We start from the raw sequence: 21,823 nt of genomic DNA, 5'->3' as shown, positions 1-21,823 counted from the left end.
AGGGGACACGGTTCAAAAACATTCAGGTTGAAGAATAGGTTTCTTTTGTGCAGAGGGGGTGCCATTAGCCTAGTACCAAACAAAGCAAGTCCTGGTCATTTTCTTTTTTTCTTTATGAGTGATTCTGGAGTGTTGACACTTAAATAGGGATTAATAGAGTAGAATGTGGTCTTTGGTCAGTGGTGGTGAACATACACACCAAAATTAGGTAGAGAATCTTGATTCATATGTTTATTTTAAATATTTAAGGAACAATGAGAGAATGAGAGGCCAAAGCTGCTCATATTATAAGTCACATATTACTCAGAGTGTTACATCAAATTAAGGTGTTATTTGAAGAAGGTCCTTTGCCTTTCCTCCATTTTATGTGTTCTTTTCTTACGTCTGTACTCCAAGTCAGCAAAAGAAAAATTACTGTGATGTGAGTAACCTGATAGTGAATCTAATCAGATGGCTCCAAAGTATCAAAATATAAATATATTCAAATTCAGGGGGGAGGGTGGTGATGGAGGTAGGCTTTTACAGAAATACCCAGAATCCCAGGGGAGAGAAAGTAAAAGTGCTCAGCTGAGAGTCAGAGAGTCAGACTGTTTTCTTTGTGTATTTACGTTTGTATGAAATTTTGATTTCTCTGGGCCCAGGCATGTAAGCCTTGCTAGATCAAGACTTATTAGTTATAAACATATTCCCTTATTAATTGGTGTTCTCCTGTTTTTCTTGCTTACATTAAGTAAATTGGAGATATATCTATATACACACAAATATAGAGATATAAACACATGCATATCATATCTAGTTTTTCTTATATTTAGTAATAATTTAAATTTTTAGAGTTAATTTAACTAACATATTACTGTTTCTTGAATGAAAGTAACTTTTAATCCTTTTTACATAATAAAAACAGTATTGTATTTAGCCCTGAACATCTTAGAACATGGAAGAAAATTTATTCCTTTCAATCTACTTATTTGAATCTTATTCCCTTTAAGAAAATCTGTCATTCACTGATGACATGCTGTCTTTTTGGGCCCATGTTTCTCCTGAAAAAATAAACAGTAGCCTTTCTACTAAAAAATACCTTTCTGAGTTTCTAAAGCATTTTTTAAAAATTCCAATGATACCAAATATCCACAGAAGATTGCAAATGGAATCTTTGAATTTCCCATTGGGAAGTACATTTCTTCAGAAAAATATTTTCCTTAATATTTTTTTCTTTCTGAAAATCTAGTCTTTTCTCTCTCTGTGGGTTAAGCGAATTGGTTTATGTAAAATGAGACTTGAACCATTACCAAGTCTTAAAGCAAACCTTCCCCTTGAGGCTTGAAAGGAGTTTCAGTTACACTAAGGAAATAAGTCAGTCTCTCTCTCTCTCTGTCTCTCTCTCTCTTTCTCGATGGTGGTAGGGTGATAAGATGTTTCCTGATTTGGGCCATGACAATCAGCTTAGAAACTGTGAATACATATATATATGTGTACACACACACGCACGCACGCACGCACGCACGCATGCACGCATTTAAATTTACCAAGACAGTATGTACTACTGCCTGCTGTGCACTAAGCTGAGTGCACTGAAGGGGGGAAGACACTGCCTTTGGAACTGCACTAGGGCAGGACTTGTGGAGATTACATTACTTCTACAGTATAGAACCTGTGCTCTAGGAATATCATGGACATAATTACATATGAAAGTGTTTTGAAAGGGGTGGTCATAAGCAAAGGATTAACCTAAATTCTCAGAGAGAATCTGAGAGATCACAATTAAGAGATCACAAATTAAGTTGCAGCAACTTTTTAATTTGTTTGTGGGATCATTATTAATATAAAAATGAATGTAGCTTCCTAGAAAACGTAAATTCCTAGGATACCTAACTTGTGAGAAATTAGCTCAGTATTTTACAATTACTTTAATGTAGAGTAACTCTATTTTTAGGAGGTGTTGGGAAACCATCCTGTTACTTAGAGCTAGCAGCAGTGAAGTCTTTAAAGATATGAATTCTATGTTGTGTTTTTTTTAATGTAAAGATTAATTTCCAAATTTATATATTTACTTTATACCTCTCAACCATCTGTAGTCACTTCAAATGTGTGAGGCCATTTCTACGTTTTTTTAATGGGCTTGTTGCTAGGTAAGTGATATAGTTGGTTGCCATTTTTAACAGCCACATGAGGTCATGTCTGTTTCCATGCCAACAGATCCTCTTGGGAGAGTATTTTCAGTAAAAGCCCGGAGGTGGTGACTCCTTTGCAGCTGCAATGTTGCCAGCGCCTGGTCGAGCTTTGTAAACACTGCCTGCTAGTGGTTTACAAATATGCAACTGACTCAAGAGGATCACTCTCAGGCATTGGTACCAATTGGGGTAATTCCAGGTACTTGCTTACATTTCCTAGACCCTATGAGTTTTATATAAAGTAAGGACACAATGCAGTTTGAAATTGAAAGTCTCTTTTTGTCTCTATGGCTAGAGAAAAAGCTAAAGACTAAAAATTCATACATGCTATTATCTATAAGATTCTTTTAATTTGAACAATCTTTACCTTTAAAGGACTGAACAAGGACAGCAATCACAAACCCGGAGGTGACAGAAATAACCTACATGGAGATGATATTATTTAACTTACATACTTTTGCTTTCAAAGCCAAGAAAGAGCATACAGAAGGGTAATAAATTTAATTTTTCCCCCAATAGGGATATTTCAACATTTGTCTTTTATCCTAATATAGTTGAGAAGATGCCTTTAGTTTAATTTTTATTGTTCAGTATGCCTCTACTATTCCCTTCATCGCCAAACAGATCTGTGGGAGGTGTATTTTAAATTCCATTTAAAAACTGGATTTTTATAAATATTGTCCAGTTAAAATAGGTAGCTTTCCAAAAGTATGAAAATATTGTTTTTAAGCTGCAAAGATACACGAATAAACAGGAAGTACATTTTAGCACTTCTCAAGACAGTCGTAGTTTCATTTAGAATTAAAGACGAATATGTGACTTTTAGTATGTGTAAGTTGTAGTACTCTCAGGATAGAAGAGAATAAACCATGACTTTGAAAAACTAAGTGATAGTCAAAAGATAATAGGATCTGCTAACAGTCGAATAGACGGTTAGGAAAATGAAACTACCATAACTTGGATTTTCTTTTTGAAACGTCTAGAAATTGATCCGTTTATTAAAACGATCACAGGGATTATAATATAGCTAACTTTCTACAAAATTGACCTGCAACAGCAGAATGGTTTGGAACACTTTTCACAAAAAGTATTGAGAGATATATTTTTAATGTTTGTTTGTCTTGTATTCTGTCATTATACTATTGTAGTATAATGCAGTACCTTTAACCTATTTCAACTCTCCCCCTGCCAACGGAAGCTGATTGATCACAAAAATGGTAGAGGTAAAGTTAGACATTAATATTTAAAATATGTAAATACCAAAGCTGTATTCTATAGTTTTAATGGTTTGACTGAAGCAAATTATTGAATAAAGCTTACATTACTTTCATTAATATTCTCATATGATTTAAACTAATGATGGCCATCTTTAAGACATTACAACATATAAATGAAGAGCCTTCTCTTCAAGGAATGAAACTCTGGGAGCATGATCAGGAAAATCTTAAATTCCAGTCTAGGAAGGATGGTATCAAACTCTTTAATATCCTCTTGCAATTCCAGATTTCATAACCCATTTTCTGTTGAGGGATCTTGTAACTTTTGTGGGTGAGCAAAATAGGATGAGTCTTCCTGGCTATTCTGTAGGGAGAAATTATACTTTACAGTTGCTTCAGTCCTTTTTATTTTCTTCCCTTTTTAGTGGTCGGAAGAAATATTCCTCAGCTTGGAATTTTGAGTTCCGGACTCTGGTAAACGCTCCCTATGACCCCAGTGTAGTGATTATAAGCATTTTAGGGGAGGGGTGGACCAGTCTTTCATTCCTTCCCAAGTTCAGAACCATTTGAGAGAGAAGTGTAGGAGTCAGACAGGTGATCATCAAAATGTACCTTCATTACTGAGGAAGGCTATTGAGGGACATGGAGTAGATGTGAGCCAAGTGAGTTTTCTAATATTGAATTCCAGAATTAAATGTACCTGTCCAGTCAAAGACAGAGCTGGATCAACCCAAACCTTCCACTAGCACTATCCCATGAAGTCTAATTCTATTAATGTTGGCAGGAGAGCAAGTAAAAATGCATTCTTTCTGCAGATAGGCTGACCCAAAAAGAGAAAGGGGCTGAGCCAAGCCTGCCTGGTTCCTTCTTTTAAACCTGCATATTAGATAACTCACTTCTGGTAAGAGGCCAGAAAGTTTATATTGGTGAAGGTTTTACTTGGAGACAAAGAAGAGAGAGAAACATGTCCTCCTAATATCTAGCTATTAAAGTCCAAGTCAATGTCACATTAATTTAAAAACATGGAAAAAGTGGCCATATATTCTTTCCCTTGTAGATTAGGAACATATAGCATTTTACTTTATATGTAGGAGTCAATTAATTTCATATTAATTAATAGATTGGATAAATTTCATTTTTGAAGTATGCCTAGTAACATATAAATTTATATTTATAAGTAAATATAAATATGCCTAATATAAATAATGTGTAGGGTATACCTAAATATTTTATAAGGAGATATATATTTGGCTAATTTATCTGTAAAATTAAAAGAGAAGATAATAGAGCTAACATCAGTCAGGTTCATGTACCATCTTTATTTTGACCACATTATCTGCAGGATATTTCTTAAAAGGCTTAAAAGTGTATGTGTCCCCTGTTACATGGAAGAGAGTGGCCTTCAAACTTGCAGTCTCGCAGAAATAACAATTTAATAGGCATGCCAACTGAGAAGCCATTTCTCAGAGGTAGACTCATAACTAAGCAAATATAATTGATATTTACACCCAGATGGTCATCTCTATCTCTATCTCTATCTCTATCATCTCTCTCTCTCTCTATCTCTATATCTATCTCTGTCTCTATATACATATCTATATCTATATCTATACCCATATCTCCAAGATACTAGAGTCTTTGGGACCAACTCAATATTTCACTGTAACCAGACTTATTTGGAAAGCTTTGGGATCTCCAAACAATTTTCAGTCTCAGCATCTCTGTATTTCTATCTTTCATGTACTGAGCTTCCATATAAGCTCATTTCCGTGGCTAAAAACAGTTTTTAAAAACCACTGAGTTAGGGCTTCTGCCTTTGGTAATAGAGCAAGCACTAGGTATTTGGACAAATCCTCCCTCTGCTGACAACAAGAAAAGCTGGACAAAATACCAAAACATTTGCTTGAAGACATCAGAGTTAAAACCAGGTACTTGTTAGTGAGTACTTGTTAGTACTGAATAATGCTTTTGACAGACTCATGGGCCTAAGGGAAAAACGTAGGAGTTCAGGGCCTGTCAAAGATTGGGGCCTTGATAAACACCATAGATTCCTTCAAGTGACAATGTCCCAGATGTTTTGCAAAGCAAAAGTTGACAGAATTACAGGGAAAAATAGACAAATCTACAACCATTGAGGGAGATTTTAATATATACTTCTCAAAAAATTAGAGACAAAGACTATTTTAACAATATGATTAACAGATTTAACTGTCACATAATAGTGAATTCAGTGACCTCAGAATACAATACACGAAGCATATCTGAATCTGTTATAAAAATCAACTATATAGTGGAATAATAAAACATAGTTCGAAAAATTGAAATCACACAGAGTATTGTTTCTCATCACATGCTATTAAAAATAACAAAATATCCAGAAAATCCATACTTTGGAAAGATAAAAAATACACTTTAAATAACCCATGAATCAAAGAAGAAATCATAATGAATGTAAGAAAATATTTTTAACTGAATGATAACAAAAATATTACAAATAAAAACACAGTATGTACATAAATCATTATTATAGGGATACTTACAGACTTAAATGAACATATTAGGGAGGGGTAAGGCAAAAATTAAATGATCTAAGCAACCGTCCTGAATGGTGACAGAATGATATTAAAGTAAACCCAAAGAATACAGAAAAAGGAAATAATAAAAATGAGAGCAGAAATTAATATAATGACGCAAACGGAATAAAGAAGATCAAAATGGCAAAAGTGGGTTTTTTAAAAGGCTAATAAAATTGATAAGCAACTGGTGAGACTGATCAAAATATAAAAGACAAACATAGTTAATGTCAAGAATAGAAATAGAGATGTTACTGCAGATATTATAAATATTGAAAATTTTATAAGAAATATGAATAATTTCATGCTGATAAATATGGTAATTTAGATTGTTAATAAATTCCTTGAAAAACACATATTACCAAAAGTGAGAAGAAGATGTTCTCTTAATTATTGAAAAAATTGAATCAATAATTAAAAACCCTCCCACAAAGACAAGTCCAGATTCGTAGGTCTTTACTATCTAATTCTACCCACCCAGAGAAGAGAGAATTACTATCTAATTCTATCTAGTTAAACCCACCCAGAGAAGAGAGAAAAGGAAGGAATGTTCTCTAACTTGTTTTATGAGGCTACCATACCTTTGATACCCGACCAGGACATTATGGCAAAGGACAATGACAGTTTAGTCTCACTCCTGTACATAGATGGAAAAAGCTTACATAAAATATTAGCAAAACAAACCCAGAAACCTTAAATAGGATAATGTATCATGACTAACTTTTGTTTATTGCATCAACTTAATGGTACAATAACATTAAAAAGTGATCAATGTAATTTTAGTAGAACAAAAAATCATTTAAAAATATATGGATAAGTCACTTGTTAGAATTCAGTATATTACATTCATGCTTAAAAAATGCTTAGCAAGTTAGAAACAAAAGGGAAATTCCTTAATCTAATAAAGGATAACTACAAAAACCCTACAATCATATACTTAATGGTGAAATGTTGAAGGCTTTCCTTCTGAGATGAGAAACAAGACAAGATTGCCTGTTATTACCATTTCTATTTACCATTGTATTGGACCTAGCTCGTTCAAAGAAGCATGCCAAAGAAGTAAAAGGCATTGGATTTGAGAGAAAGAACTAAAACTCATTACTAATGGATATGATTGTGTTCATAGAATATGATTGTGTTCACAGAATCTAAGTAAATCTACAGATAAATTATTAAGTAAATTTAACAATTTTGATGAAATCAAAGTTGGGATAAAATCAATTGTATTTTTTCTATATTAATAACAAACAGCTAGAATATGACATTTTAGATACAATATCGTTTTTCAATAACATCAAAGAATAACTAATTCTTAGGAATAAGTGTAACAAAAATGTGTAAGACTTTTAAGTAGGAAAATGTAAAAGATGGAAAGTTATACCTTATTCATCATTGAAATCGATATGAATATGTCAGTTCTTCTCAAATAGTTCTTCACATCTATAAATTCAATGTAATCCTCATATAAATTCCAACAATTTTTTTTTGGAGGGTGCAGAATTTGACCAAAGCATGTTCTAACATTTATACAGAAAAGCAAAGGGTCAACAATAGATAAGACATTCTTGAACTAGAACAATAAAATAGTAGAATTTATTAACTACAGTGTACTAAGAATTATAATAAAGCTATAGTAATTTAAGACAGTGTAATAGTGCCAAAAGGATAGACAAATAGACCAATGGAACCATTCAGAAAGGCCATAAATAGATACAGGCATATGTAGGGACTTGATTTATGACAAAAGGACACTTAACTTATAACAAATGGGAAAAAAGTTTGTTTAAGCAAATGGTTCTGGGGCAATTGGGTTTCCAAATAATAATAAAAAAAGAAACTTGCCTTTACCTACACCATATACAAAATCATTTCCAAAGAATTGAGTACACAGATGTGAAAGGCAAAACCAAAGATTTGAGAAGATAATATAGGAGAATATTTTCATGACTTGAGGTATGCAAAGATTATAAAATATCAGGCTGAAAAGTACAGATCATAAATGAAAAGATAAATTTTACTGTATTAAAATTAGGAGCATATGTTCATCAGAAGACCCTACTAAGAAGGTGAAAAAGCAAGCCTCAAGATGGAAGATAGTTTTGCAACCCATATAACCTACCAAAGATTGTTATACAGACTGTATAAGAACTCCTACAGATTTCTAAGAAGAAAAAAGAACACTATGGAAAAATGGGGAAGATACTTGAAGAGCCTCTTCACAAAAGAGTTTTTTTTAAAGACCGTAAATATTTGAAAAACTGTTTAAGCTCATATTCAGGGAAATGCGAAACCCATCTTTCAGACCAAGAGTTGATCAGGATGTAGAGTAATGGGAACTCTCTTGCACTGCTGATGATAGTGAAAATTGTTACCTTTTAAAAAAAGTTTGGCATCACCTACTAAGGTTTACCATTTTCTCAGCTCTTCTATTCCCAGTAACTCTAAGCAGAAATGTATGCCCATGTGCATCAAGAACATAATTAGAATTATTCATAGCAGCATTTACTTATAATAGCTAAAAATGGGAAATAACCCAAATGTCTATTCTGGAAGAGTGGACACATTTTTTGTAATATCCACTCAATGAAATGTTATACAGCATCAAAAATGAACAAACTGCATGTCAACATAGCAATATGGATGAGTCTCAAACAGAAAGTTGAGCAAAAGATGCCAGATCCAAAGGCATACATACTTCATTCTATTTATTTTTAAATAAAAAAACAGGGAAAACTGAATTATAGTGTTTACAGAATGTGTACTTAGGTGGTAAACAGGAAGTAATTACCACTGAAGTCTGGATAGTGGGTAAGTTTATGGGGAGGGAGGGTGCTGTAATACAGGGCTCTGGGGTGCTAGCAATATTCAGTCATTCAACCTGGGTAGCGGTTACATAAGTAATCACTTTATACTATTCATTTACTGGACATTTATGTTTTATGCACTTTTTGAATGTGTGCTATATTTTAAGATTAAAAAGTTTAAAAAATCAAGTTAAATACATGGTACCATTTTGATCTTAGGCTAAGATAGCTTGATACATCTATCTTAAAACAGGCATGGCGTGGCTAATAAGGCTGATGTTAATAACACATAAATAATAATATTCCACCTATGTGCACTGTTTAATTGGTTCCATACTCTGTGAGACAGGCATGGCAGAAACTATTGGGCTCTTTTCACCAGTGAGAAAACTGAGGCCCAAAGAGGTTAAATGGCTCGTCCAAATCCACGTTGCTAGCATATGACAAGAGGTGGGACTTGAAACTAGGGCTTCCCCCCAAATCAAAGTTAAAACCACAATACAATGTGCTGGCTATTATATTTAAAATGCAAAACAATAAGTGTTGGTAAGGACATTGAGAAGCTGGCACTGGTTCAGAATATAAAATGGTGTGACTGCGGTAGAAAACAGTGGCAGTTCCTCAAAAAGTTAAATATAGAATTACCATATGACCCAGCAATTCCACTCCTATGTACATGCCCCAAAGAATTGAAAACAAGGACTGAAACCAATACTTGTACACATTATTATTAGCAACATTATTCACAGAGGTCAAAAGGTGGCAACCACCCAAATGTCCATCAACAGATGAATGGATAAATAAAATGTGGTATATACATATGTTATTAAGCCTATATAAAATTATAAATATAAATATAATACTGTTACATAATATTATATAAAATTTATAAATATAAAATATTATTCAGCCTATATAAAAAGGAATGAAGTTCTGATACATGCTACAACATGGGTGAACCTTGAAAACATGCTAAGTTAAATAAGCCAAACACAAAAGGACAAATGTAGTATGATTCTACTTATATGAGGTACCTAGAACAGACAAATTCATAGAGATAGAAAGCAGAATAGAGACTACCAGGGACTGGAGGAGGAGGAAATGGGGATGTAGTGTTTAATGGTACAGAGTTTCTGTTTGAGATGATGAAAAAGATCTGGAACCAGATCATAGTTATGGTTACACAACCATTGCGAATGTATTTAATGCACTGAACCTGCATACCTAAAAATGGTAAGGAGCTTCATGTTATATATATTCTACCACAATTTAAAAAAATTAAAAAGAACACAGCCCAGATATGGCGATGAACTTTATTTACCTTGTGTTCCCCAAACGAGGAAGCTGAGTTTATTCTAGGAGGATTGGGGGTCCTGGTCTTCCTCCAGGAAGATCTCAGTGGTGGGTGTAGCTTCTTTCAAGCCTAATTAACTTACCACTCTCGAAATACTTCACGTTCTAGAGATTCTCCATGGGCAGCAGTAAGTTGGTACATGACAAACCAAACAATTCTATCTCAAGGAGGAATTAGACAAATGCATGTTTTACATTTATATGATAGATATGTGAAGATGTGCCTAGCTAGTCTCAGAGATGAGGAGTAAGGGTATGTGTGTGAAGCAAATAGGGCAGTCTGAGGTGTTTCTCCTTGGGATGAGTTAGCTACGAGTTAGCTATTTTTGTACTTTGAGGGTAAGCTACAATAAAAATAAAGCTGGAAACTTCACATATTTTGGTGCTTTAGCACAAACTCTTTAGATACAGTCTACAGATCCACTTTCTAGAGATTCTTCCTGCTAAAAAAATCAAATTATTTAACTTCATTGCAAAGAACATTTCAAAAATAATCTTTGATGTTCAGCTAGTGTGGGATCTCCCAAGAGATACTAATGGAGATATTAAGGCAAATAATCCATTGTGTTTCCCTGTAATGCTTTAAAATATCCCACAGCACTTGCTTTAGGGAAGCAAAGTGTTTCTTCCCATGTGATTTTATATGCTTTTTCTAGTTCACACTGACTTTCTTTTCCTTTCTAAGTCTTTAAAAAAGTTTTATTTTAGCCTTTTCTGCTTCTATTAAAAAGTTTAGGTTTGCGGATATATAATATTTTTCTACTCTCTAGGTTTTTTACATGTTATATTTATGAAAAAAATGAGTATAATCCTTATATCCTTTAGTTTTAAAATTGGGATTCACACAGAAATGACAGTATAGTATAGTTGCTGGGAGCACTGGTTCTTGAGTGAGACCAAATGGATTTGAATCCTGGCTCTGCCACTTACTAGCTACGTGCCTGTGGGCAAGGCATTTAACTCCTGCGCACTCTGGTGTTTTCATCTTTAAAATGGAGCTGATAATAATACATATCATAGAGAATCATTAGAAACAACTAATATTTTTAAATCAATTATAATGGTCCTGGCACACAAAAACACTTTTAAAATACAAAATAGTGTTAAAGAAAATAGTACAAGTTAGCTGTAACCCTGGATTTTGTACTTTTATTTTTTCATCTGTGAAAATGGAGATCTTTAGCTCAGAAGGCTATGTGAATGTTATTGTAATGTCAGTAGTAACTACTGCTTGGAAATTCTTCAAAAGAAAGTCGGCAAAAGTTACTGTTTACTATAATAATTATCAATCAAATCAGAATGTATTTTCAGTAGAAGATAGAATAACTCTCAACTAATGTGGAATAGTGGTTTTTGACCAAACAAACGCTTTAGTTTCTTTTGCACCTTTGCCCTAGATAGGAAGGGTAGCCTTTTCCTGGCAGAAGATATCAGATCAATCATCATGACTCCACTAGCTCTTGACATAATAAGTAATCCATATAAATTACCTAAGTGATATTAAGAAAATAATTTATATAATCTGTGATGTGAGAAATCAATTGTTTCATTATTCATCACCCATTGGGCAATTTTGATTTAATTTAGCTTGTTGTATATTATTTAACTGCTCTATTAACTTAATGATTTGAGCAATTATTTATAGTTCGTGATATTAAGTAATAGATTTAGGGGATATTACCAGATACTTCATGATGAAATGATGTTTATGAATATTATGGAGAATTCTGCCATTTTAATCTGAATGCTGTATGCAGTTTGATCATAATGAATTCATATTCTTCTACAAAATTCATATAACACAACTATAAATGTAATTTCCCATTGACACAGAGGTTAGTAGTTACCAACATTATTTCGTATAGAATAGGTAGCTAATCCTTGGCCTTCAATTTCTTCATGTGTCTTTGGAAGTATGATACTGTGGCTGGAAGATGCTAAAGTCAAGTGAAGAAAATAAGTGACTTGATGCTCTACCTTCGTTTCTTTTTTCAAGACTAATTGTAAATCTCCTTCTGTTGCTACTTCTGCTCTTGGAATTTTTTATAGATATCTTTGTCCTGACTTTCTAGCATGTCCCTCTCATCATTACCAGGACTTAACGCTTTTAATAGTGATGCTTATTTGCATTTGCTCATGTGGATTTCCTTGATCATTTCTCTCTCGACATATAGATTGGACTGGCCTAATGCTAATCAGAGGTTTTCCAGAGAAAACAGATTATACAGGCACACACTCCTACTTGCAATTACTGAATCCCAAAGCTCTGAAAACTCAAACGAATAAAAATAAAATAAAAGTAACCCATTTGTTGGCACATCTGAATTGACACGAAGTTGTTTACAGTCTTTATCCAATTTATTGTGAATATTTCTCTATTTCACTACAGAAATATTAATGATTTGTTTACAGGATGCTGCGCCAAGACCCTGATGATGTTACATTATATATAATATATATACTATAGTGTCCAAAAATCTGGAAAATTTATGTATTCTGAAATATATTTGGCTACAAAGGTGGCATGCAACCTGTAATTATGATTGTTTTTGGTCTTCTGTAATCACAAGCACCCAGTAGTCCAAGAATATAAAATTTACAATCTAGTTATGAATGTTAATCTTTAACTTTTTCTTTTAGATTACCTATAGTCATAACACATCAATGATATATTTATTAAATTATAATCAATGGTTTCAACATCCTTGAAACAATTATTTTAATTGGTTAGCCAAATTCTCATGTCACATGTTTTTAAGAATTATTTGGTTACACACATTATTTACAGAGGTGAATGATGAATTCCAAATTAACATGAGTCATATAAACAGTCTCCTAGCATGTGAGTTCATGGCTCTTTATGGGATGTCTCGGGACACTAAGATCACATGTTACATCTGTATTCAACTCTTTGGGTGAGGCTTTATGACCCTCTCCCTGCCTCCCCTCCTCAGCTCAGGAGAAGAAGTCTTTTTATGTGGGTTGCATTATTATAGTATCATTTCTCATGTAAGATGTACAAATTATTAACCACATAATATTTTAGTGAAAGATGTTAATATTAGTTTGTAAAGTCTAATTTTTTAACTATCATTTTTAGGTATTTACTACCAGGAAGTACACAATTCTTCATGAGAACACCAACCTACAACTTGAAATACAGTTCACCTGGAATGGCTCGCTCCAATGTTTTGTTTACATCCCGGTATGGCCATTTGTGAAACAGAGGGAAGATCGCCATGGGTTATGCATAATAGCAATTCATATTTTTCCCAACTTAACATTGCAAAGACAGTGACCATTAAGTGCTGTTTTATGTATATATGACATATATGTGTGTGAAACTATATTCACACATGCACTCAAATAACATATATATTTATTATAATATATGAAGGAAGAATTAGCAGGAAACTGGATATAAGATTTAACCTTTCTGGAAATGTAATAAACCATGTTAAAATTGTTTACACAAATATGTGAATGTCTAGAATTTGCTAGGTTTATAATTAATACCTTCCTACTAGAAATGTTATTTTTGCTGCAGAGTATATAAAACAGAATTGATCTTGAAGATCCCGTTACAGTCTTAAATTATTTTCTAGGTAATATGTCTTTTGACTTGAAAAAGCATTAATAGTAAATTACCTTATTAATTCTCATATATAGTAGCTATTTAAAATGAAAACAAAAATTAGAAGCCTGGTGTTGCTTGATAATAGGATTAAGTATGAAACAGGTTTGTCATTACTATAGCACACTGTAAAGTACTATAAAAATCCCAACCAGATTCTCCAAGATTTTTGTCCCTCAGTGTGGAAATTTAGCTACTTGTGAAAGTGATAATGTAAATTTTCAGTAAGGATCTAGTAAGGTCATATTATGATCTAAAATGGAAGACAATCCAGTGGGTTAAAAATAAACAAAACTTACTAGCTTGTATTTTTACTTTTTATTGGGAGTCACATAAAGGGAACAGAAAATGGTGGTAATGACAAAATCGTTCCATATGATTTTTGTATCTCTTACCACTGTTACCACTCACTTTTTTTTGGAAAGTATATCTCTGATGAGTACATATGGTCAAAAACAATTTCTTCTGTTCAAAGAGCTGATATTTAAACTTATTTCAGTGTTACAGAATGATGTGTCACACTTATTTTATAAGTCTCTCAATGCTGAGACCAACTTACATTGCAAAGACTAATACAGAGTTTCATATTGCACCATAGAAAATAATCTAAATTATTGCAAATAGAAGATTCTGATTACTAAATATTATTAGTCATCGACGTGCCCTTGAGAATTCTAAAAAAATCAAAATAGAGTTTGAAGTTTTCTTCTTGTCCAAAGTTATTATGTGTAAGTTTCATAGCAGTTTACTTCCTTTTTTTGCTTACAGTTTCAAAAACAATGAGTGAGCTTTCAGTTTCCTATAAAAATATAAATAGTACCATGGATATCCTTAGAGACTGCAATATTCACCTTTTAGAATTTTATTTAAACTTCTCCCAGTAGTTTTATTTTCTCACAGATGGTAATTATTTGCAACATTCATGAGTGTTTTACCTCCTTTTACTATCCTGAAAGCTATTTCCAGTAAATCGAGAAATGGTCCCAAAGCAGAAGGAGAACTGAGAGGGGCAAACTGGCCTGCTTTAATTCACAAGCTGGATAACTGGCAACCCAAAGTTGTAAGTTGATATATTGTGCTTTTAAAGCCATGTCCTGAGGCTGTATTAGGATAAAATAGGTCCTCCCCTAAATTATTGATGGCTACTTGATTCTTTATGACTACCTACCATCCGTATTCCAGTGGATACTTTTCCTTGCTAATTGCATCCCAAAGAAGAGTTTGTTATTGTCTTTGTGGGAAAAGAGGATTAAGGATGTCAGGATGAAGGAAATTGCAGTGTAGCTCTGAGTGTTTATGACGCCATTTTGTGAATTCTTAAATATGTTTAGAATTTTTTGGAATAAATAATGCAAAAATTGGGATATTAGCAAAATTATTATAAGAATGATCATCAAGTAGGCCTTTTCATGGAGCAGTTTTAGTCATTTTTCATTGAAATTCATGATTTGTTCATGAATGAGACACAATTTCAAGTGTCTGATATATGATATCAACCCATTTTGTTGGCCACTCACTTGCATTAGCTTAAATCACAATGGTGACTTAATTTGCTAGAGTGGGTACTTTGGAAGTTCTTTTCTTAGTTGTATAAAAGTGAAAATTTTATTTAAAACAAAAAAAGAATGTCCAACATGTCTCCCCCTGGGGAAAAATAAATACAAAAAAAGTAAATTTAAATGGATGAAACTACCCAGTTAGTTACTGATGAGCAAATTTCATTTTCATTCCTCTAGCTACCTAAGTCTGCCTTTGTTTGAGTGCTAGAATTTTATTGCCCACATTTGCCTCTTTATCCTGATCTAGTCTGATATGATGAAGTTGTGAATAAAAGCCATGTGCTCATTATTTATGTATACTACCTGGTATGCTGTGGACTACGGTTGTGTTAATGCTTATTCCCTAATGAGAAACTAAGAAAAGAAGATACAGTAATAAACCGTGGAAGTCTTTAGAGGCCATAGAAATATTTTAGTGATATAAAATATTCCTTAGTTTTTATTATAGGTTTTTTATTCATAGGGTTAAAATGTAACGGTATAAGTGATAGTATGGGTCTGACTCTCTCTCTTCTAGGAGAGAAAATAACTTTATCTGAAAAACTCAGAAGCTATTCAATCTTACCAAGAGATTTTGATAGGGACTTTGGTTTACTTATGATGAAAGCATATTTTCATTCTGTTATTAAAAAATATATCCCTGCTCATTCTGTGACTAATGCTTTCCAGAACTGTATATGTTTGGAATGATTCCAGAATTGTACAAGAAGTAACCTTTTAATGTTAAATTATCATCTATGAACATTGTATGAGATTGCAGATTCGTTTTCACTGTAATAACCCAGCATTGTAATAATTACCATTTGCTTTATGTATTCTGTTGAAGGAACTATTTGTGATTCATATTATGATTATTAGCAACAAATTTTATTTCATGTTGCATGTGTAAAAATGAAATTATAACAGGATCAAATATGGAAATGCCAATGGTAACCTCTATCAGATGCAAAGATCTATACAGATTTTTTCATATATCTGAATTAGGTCTAAATACACAAAATTTTTCTACTAATTCCTCCCCCCAGAACTAAAATGAACCAAACTCAAGCAAAAAACCCCGATCTTCTTCTCATCTAACATTTACACACAGCTAGATGATAGTGGCTTCTAGACATCAAGAAAAAGATTTCATTCTAATTCTTTTGTTAATTTGGAAAGTATATGATTATAGAATTTTGTTATCTAACTCTAAATTTCACGTTTTAATATAAATTAATCCAAATGCTTTCTTCTTTAGCATGACAAAGTCATTCCATTTAAAACTTCTCTTTAAATCTAAACTTCCACATTACTTATTTTCAAAAGTACCAAAAAATTGATAGTTGCATAAACTCTATTATTTCTAGTTTTCTGTAAAGCATTGATTCCTTCTTAAACGTATATTCTTTAGAATATAATAGCAAATACCTTGAGAAGAGTGACAATAAATACTTTCCTTTTCTGTTCTGTAATGCTGTTTTACATTTTGAGTCTCAGTTTACTTGGTTCTAAGGGTTAAATAATAAAAAGTGTAAGTACAATTAGTTGTGTTCCTGTGACCTGATGATTTTTGAAAATTTCTTTTCTCTTTAAATTGAGAAATTTAATAAAGCTTTCAAGAACTGAATTAGTTATCTAAATATTTTGCACTAATGCTACTTACCAATAAATTAAAATTTTGAAAGTATTTTGATGATGAAATTTTTACTCCTTACAACTGTTTTTTCTTCCTTTTCTTCTTCTTTTTTAAACTTTAAGTTCCATTTGAAGTTTTGACCTTTGCATGGACAAATTTAAGAAAAGAGAAATCCTGCCTTTTAAACATTGGTTTATGGTGGTGTATTTTTGCTTCAGCAACAATAAAACTTATAAGATGTGTTATTGGATCAAGTTCAGTTTTTCTGCTGAGATTTTTAAGAACAAGGTTGAAGTTTCAATGTCTGAAAAGCACTAATTGTCTGGATCCATATGAACCAAGATAATGGCCACAAATAACAGTCTTGCGACCAAAAATTGTTAAATTAAAACTAATTGCACACTTTGCGATTCTTGCCCTTTTTTGGTGCTTTTTTGCCTTGTTATGGGTATTGAAGGAAAACTATTCAGGTGAAACATTCTGCATTAACTGGGCTGTATTACCTAAAAAGAGCTACATAAAGTTTGTATTTTATCCCCACCTGCTAATTTGAAAACTATTGGTAAAATCATCAATCAGTGCACTAATATTTTCTAAATTAGTAAGAAGACTTACCTTACAAAAATAATCAGATAATGCTGATATTTCGCTTTCAAAGGCTAACAATGACAGTTCTTGGTCCTGAGCTGGTTGGTTCATACAATAACTAATGTACATGCTACTACACTGAGTATTAATAGATTTGCTGAAGATTCTGGGTTTGAGGATTAGCTTGAAAGCAATACATTTGCTACCATGAATCATGACTCAAATTATCCCCATGTGTTTTGCTACCTGTATATGAATGCAAATGCTGTTACAGAAAATATGCTTGAAATGTCAACACAATGTGCAATTAGTATTGCATTGTCATGCTTCAGCATGTGATATCTGTACGGTGAAGTTATTTCAATTACTCAGATATGTTACTATAATAAAAAATGTTTAATATAAGAAAGCTACATATGTCATCAAATGGTTATTTCTGTCCCCCCCACCCCCCGCCCACACACACACACACACACACACACACACACACACACACACACTGTTCTTAGTAGTAGAAGAGACTGGCTCTCAATTAAGCTTTCAGGGTGATGAAATATATTTTCACAGTAATTTTCTTCTGCTGTAGAGTCAGCAGTAGAACTGTGGGGATAACTTTACCTGCTATTAAAGTCAGGTTGAGTAAACAGAATTGGTGTCAATTCCTCTCTTAGTTAGCTGGAAGGTAGACTAGTGTAAAATTTAGAAATGACATTTTTATATCTTTCTAGCATCATTATAACAGTAGTATTACTAATCTGAATAGAAATATGTCAGCATCTCAGCTATGACATTCTTTTCAGGAATTTATAATTTTATCACTATTAAAATATACTAAACCTCAATAAGAAGCATATCCTAGTCTTATTGCCACTATTACCATTGTCTATAAGATGATTGTATATAAAGAAATTGAATATTTTTCCTTTAAAGGAAGGAAGCTCTTTGGATAAAAATCTATCATGATAGGAACTTTAATGCATGTATACCTCAGCAACAAGTGATACAGATATTGACTTTTTAAATGTATTTTTAAAGATTTGTTATTTTATAAAGTAAAAATATTCTATAAAAGCTTTAAGCTTTGAATTTTTGAATTTTTTCAGTGACAGATAAAGACGAGACCAATGTGGGTAGTTTAGTATCTCCCTATTTTATCAAATAATTTGTAAGATAAATATACATATAGTAAATGATTGAAAATCTTTTAAAACTATAAATAAATCATCCTGAAATAATCTCAAGTGTTAGAAAACTTCTTGTGGTGCCTTAAAACAAGATTAACATTTAGCTCTTTTGTAGAAAGTAAGATAATAGATCTTTAATTTGCAGAGAGTAATCTCTTAGTGATTATTCATGTACATATAGAATATAGTGACAAAAATGTCCATCACCACGGACAAGTAAATGTGGAAAGCATTGGATGTATAAATTGGAATGTGTTTCCTTCAACTTTCAGGACCTATCAAGAGTCTTTAGTATTCTAAGATGCTTTGAGAGTCCCCAGCGAGGGACTGGGACATAACACTAGTTCCTAAACTAATTTCACTGTGGTATCTTATTGAAATGCATCTCCCAGGACTAGTCTTCTATTGACTAAGGTTTGGAAAACACCTAACTACACCAAGTCATTCACTAATAAAGGAATCAAGGTATTTATTAATTTATTTATTTAATATAAACTGGTATAATTATGAACACTGACAAATCTAGTGCAAGAATTTACTTGCACTTGTTGCTTGAGAATTTGGTCATTTCCAGAGGAATATTTGAACAACTGTTTCAGCAGGAATGTCTTGACCCAAGAAGGATGACCGCAGATAAATAGTCTTAATGGTAAACATGAGTTCTATTAGATATTTGAAACATAATCATGATATGCAAAGTAATATAAAATGCTTAAGATGTGGACAGAATGTGGTTCAAGCCCTTATGAAAAACTATTAATGATGTATTGGGTCTAACATGATAAAAGTTTGTCTTTAATGAGAGTCTAACGTCACCCATCAGCAGATGATAAGAGCTTTGTATAACAGACAATATATCTAGATGCCCTTGCTGCCCATCTGAAAGACTCTTCTTATATAAACAAAAAGGCCTGTTTGTGGCTGATGAATTTCCTTCAAAGCTGGAATTTATTAAAAGTTTGTTGTATTTGTGAGAGACAAAATCTACTGAGCCAATTTTTTTTCTGTGGTTAAGTTTTCCTTAAGCAGTATGTTAGACACTTTGGGAGCCTTCAGAAGTTTCGTCTTTCATTTCTATTTGTCCTTATGAAATATTGCCAAATTAGTCTCCCTCTTTAAAAATATAGGAAAAATACTGCTACTCAGTATATTTAGGGAGTTATACACTGAATGGTACTATAATGACCTAAACTGAACTATTTTATATAGTTATCAAAAATACTAAAATTTTGGCTTGGAAAGTAGTGTCTAGACTTTTGTACAGAAATGACACCATTTTTATAACTATAGCAAGGCAGCCTTCAATATTTTATATAGAAGTAGAAATATACAGTGAAAGTAAGCAAATTCCAAATTTTGTCCTAAGAACAGGTACAAGCAGACATAAACCACATAAATTGTCACTGTTGTAGCAAAAACCTTCAAGGATAATAACAAAACTATGTAAATTTAGCCAAGCTCTGTTCTATGACAGATGCTGCTGTTGCTAGTGATAGAATAAGATAACTTTTAAAAGGTCAAGAAACATAATAAAATTTATTTTTTAAAATGGCAATACAGTATGCTGTTAGCAGTAAAAACGTTAATATATTGCCATGTTTATAATATATCTGATTTTGTGGAAAATATATGACAGTGTGTGTGAAAAATACAGAGTATATAAACCTTAATGCAATCTAAGAAAATACAATTTCAACATATTACCTCATTTTCATTAAAATGATGAAAATGTGGATTCAGAAAATCTCATAGTCCTTAGTCTAAAAATAGGTAGATCATGAAAACCTAATATCATTTAAACTCAAATTGGTATTTGTTCAGTAAATGTTCTACATCATAATGTGATGTACAAAGGAAAACTCAAATTTGTGGAAGAAAATGAAGGGATTATTTTTAAAACAAATTTAGCTAATCCCATTATGTTTTTGACTCTTCCAAACTGAAGCAATAGTCTTGTTGTCATGAAACATTTACTGCAAATAAAGAATAAGTAGATTCCTCAGAAGTTAGCTAGATTTTGTATTTTAGCCTCAGGTTTCTCAGCCAAAGATTACTTATATTTGTGTTTTTGAATTTTTTTCCTGACCATTTCTAATTTTCTGCATTTCATCTCCTCTGGTTCCACTTATTACCATGTGAAGCATTACCACATTATTCTCACTCTAAAAATACTAAATAATCATTGCCTATTTTGGTTGTTTTAACTAAAACATTGAGTTCTTATAAATGTATACAAAGTGCAAAGGCAGATTCCACTTCTGCATTATTGTCTACACTTTTGGATTAATACTTTTTTCAGCATTTTGGTCCCCATAGTATCCATTTTTTCTGAGCAACAGGTAAATGGTTTCACTTCTCTTAAGTTGTGTGGCTTAGAATCTCCTGAGAATGTACATCCTGATAAACCAGGAGAAGCTCACTTCTAGAGCTGAAATGTTCTAATATCGATCTTGCTTCTTATACATGCTAGAAATTTCCACACCAGTTTGCACATCTGACCTAGGTACTTAATTATTAAATAGGGGATTACAGATTTCTAGAGAACTCCATGGCACCGTAACACCTTGCTAAGTAATCCCAAGGCTTTGGGAAAATAAAAGGAAGCTCTTTATAAAGATTGGAGTCTGCTTTATTACCTACCTTAGCTTATTATCTCTCATCTACTGTCTTTTTTACTTTTCTTATGTAATAGAACATCCAATGGAATAGGAAGCAGATGATGTGTGTTCCAATCCTGGTTCTGCTATGAACTACCTGGGTGGGACAGGGTCTTCGTTTCTTAAAAGTAAATACCAACTTTGTCTATATGAGAATTGTGTTGTGAGGAAAATAGGAAGCACTAGTCTCTGTAGTAAAGTAGTGTCATTTCCCCATTGTATATAAAAAAAATCTCACCGATGATCAGAAGACTCTTCTTTGTGATTCTGAGTCTGTCGGGGTATCATCAGGATGTCAGGATCTGTAAGAATGAGACGAAGGAAACTTGTTACCAGGTGGTGATCATCTTCACCCATTCTCTAAAAACACCTTACATATACCCACTAAATTCCGTCTCAAGATCACAAGTAAAAGTTATTTACACAGCCAGGGATTTTAGACAAAACAAAACCAAAATCCGTAGATTT

General features: G+C 32.7%; 1 protein-coding gene across 4 annotated transcripts in view; it reads left to right on the top strand.

Annotated features, from left to right (window-relative positions):
* Positions 1 to 16,592, top strand: part of TTLL7 (tubulin tyrosine ligase like 7) — a 98,639-nt gene extending 82,047 nt beyond the window's left edge. For 3 of the 4 annotated variants that reach the window (XM_068540180.1, XM_068540181.1, XM_068540179.1), the window contains exons 19-20: positions 2,197 to 2,370; positions 13,219 to 16,592. In XM_068540180.1, the coding sequence (XP_068396281.1) occupies positions 2,197 to 2,370; positions 13,219 to 13,339 (295 nt within the window). In that variant the 3' untranslated portion in view covers positions 13,340 to 16,592. The remainder of the gene's footprint in view (positions 1 to 2,196; positions 2,371 to 13,218) is intronic. The other variant, XM_068540182.1, reaches the window with a different exon arrangement.
* Positions 16,593 to 21,823: the final 5,231 nt, after the last annotated feature.

The sequence above is a fragment of the Eschrichtius robustus genome, chromosome 3 (genome assembly GCF_028021215.1).
Source record: "Eschrichtius robustus isolate mEscRob2 chromosome 3, mEscRob2.pri, whole genome shotgun sequence".
Classification (NCBI taxonomy): Eukaryota; Metazoa; Chordata; class Mammalia; order Artiodactyla; family Eschrichtiidae; genus Eschrichtius; species Eschrichtius robustus.
This window is presented reverse-complemented; position numbering and strand designations above follow the sequence as displayed.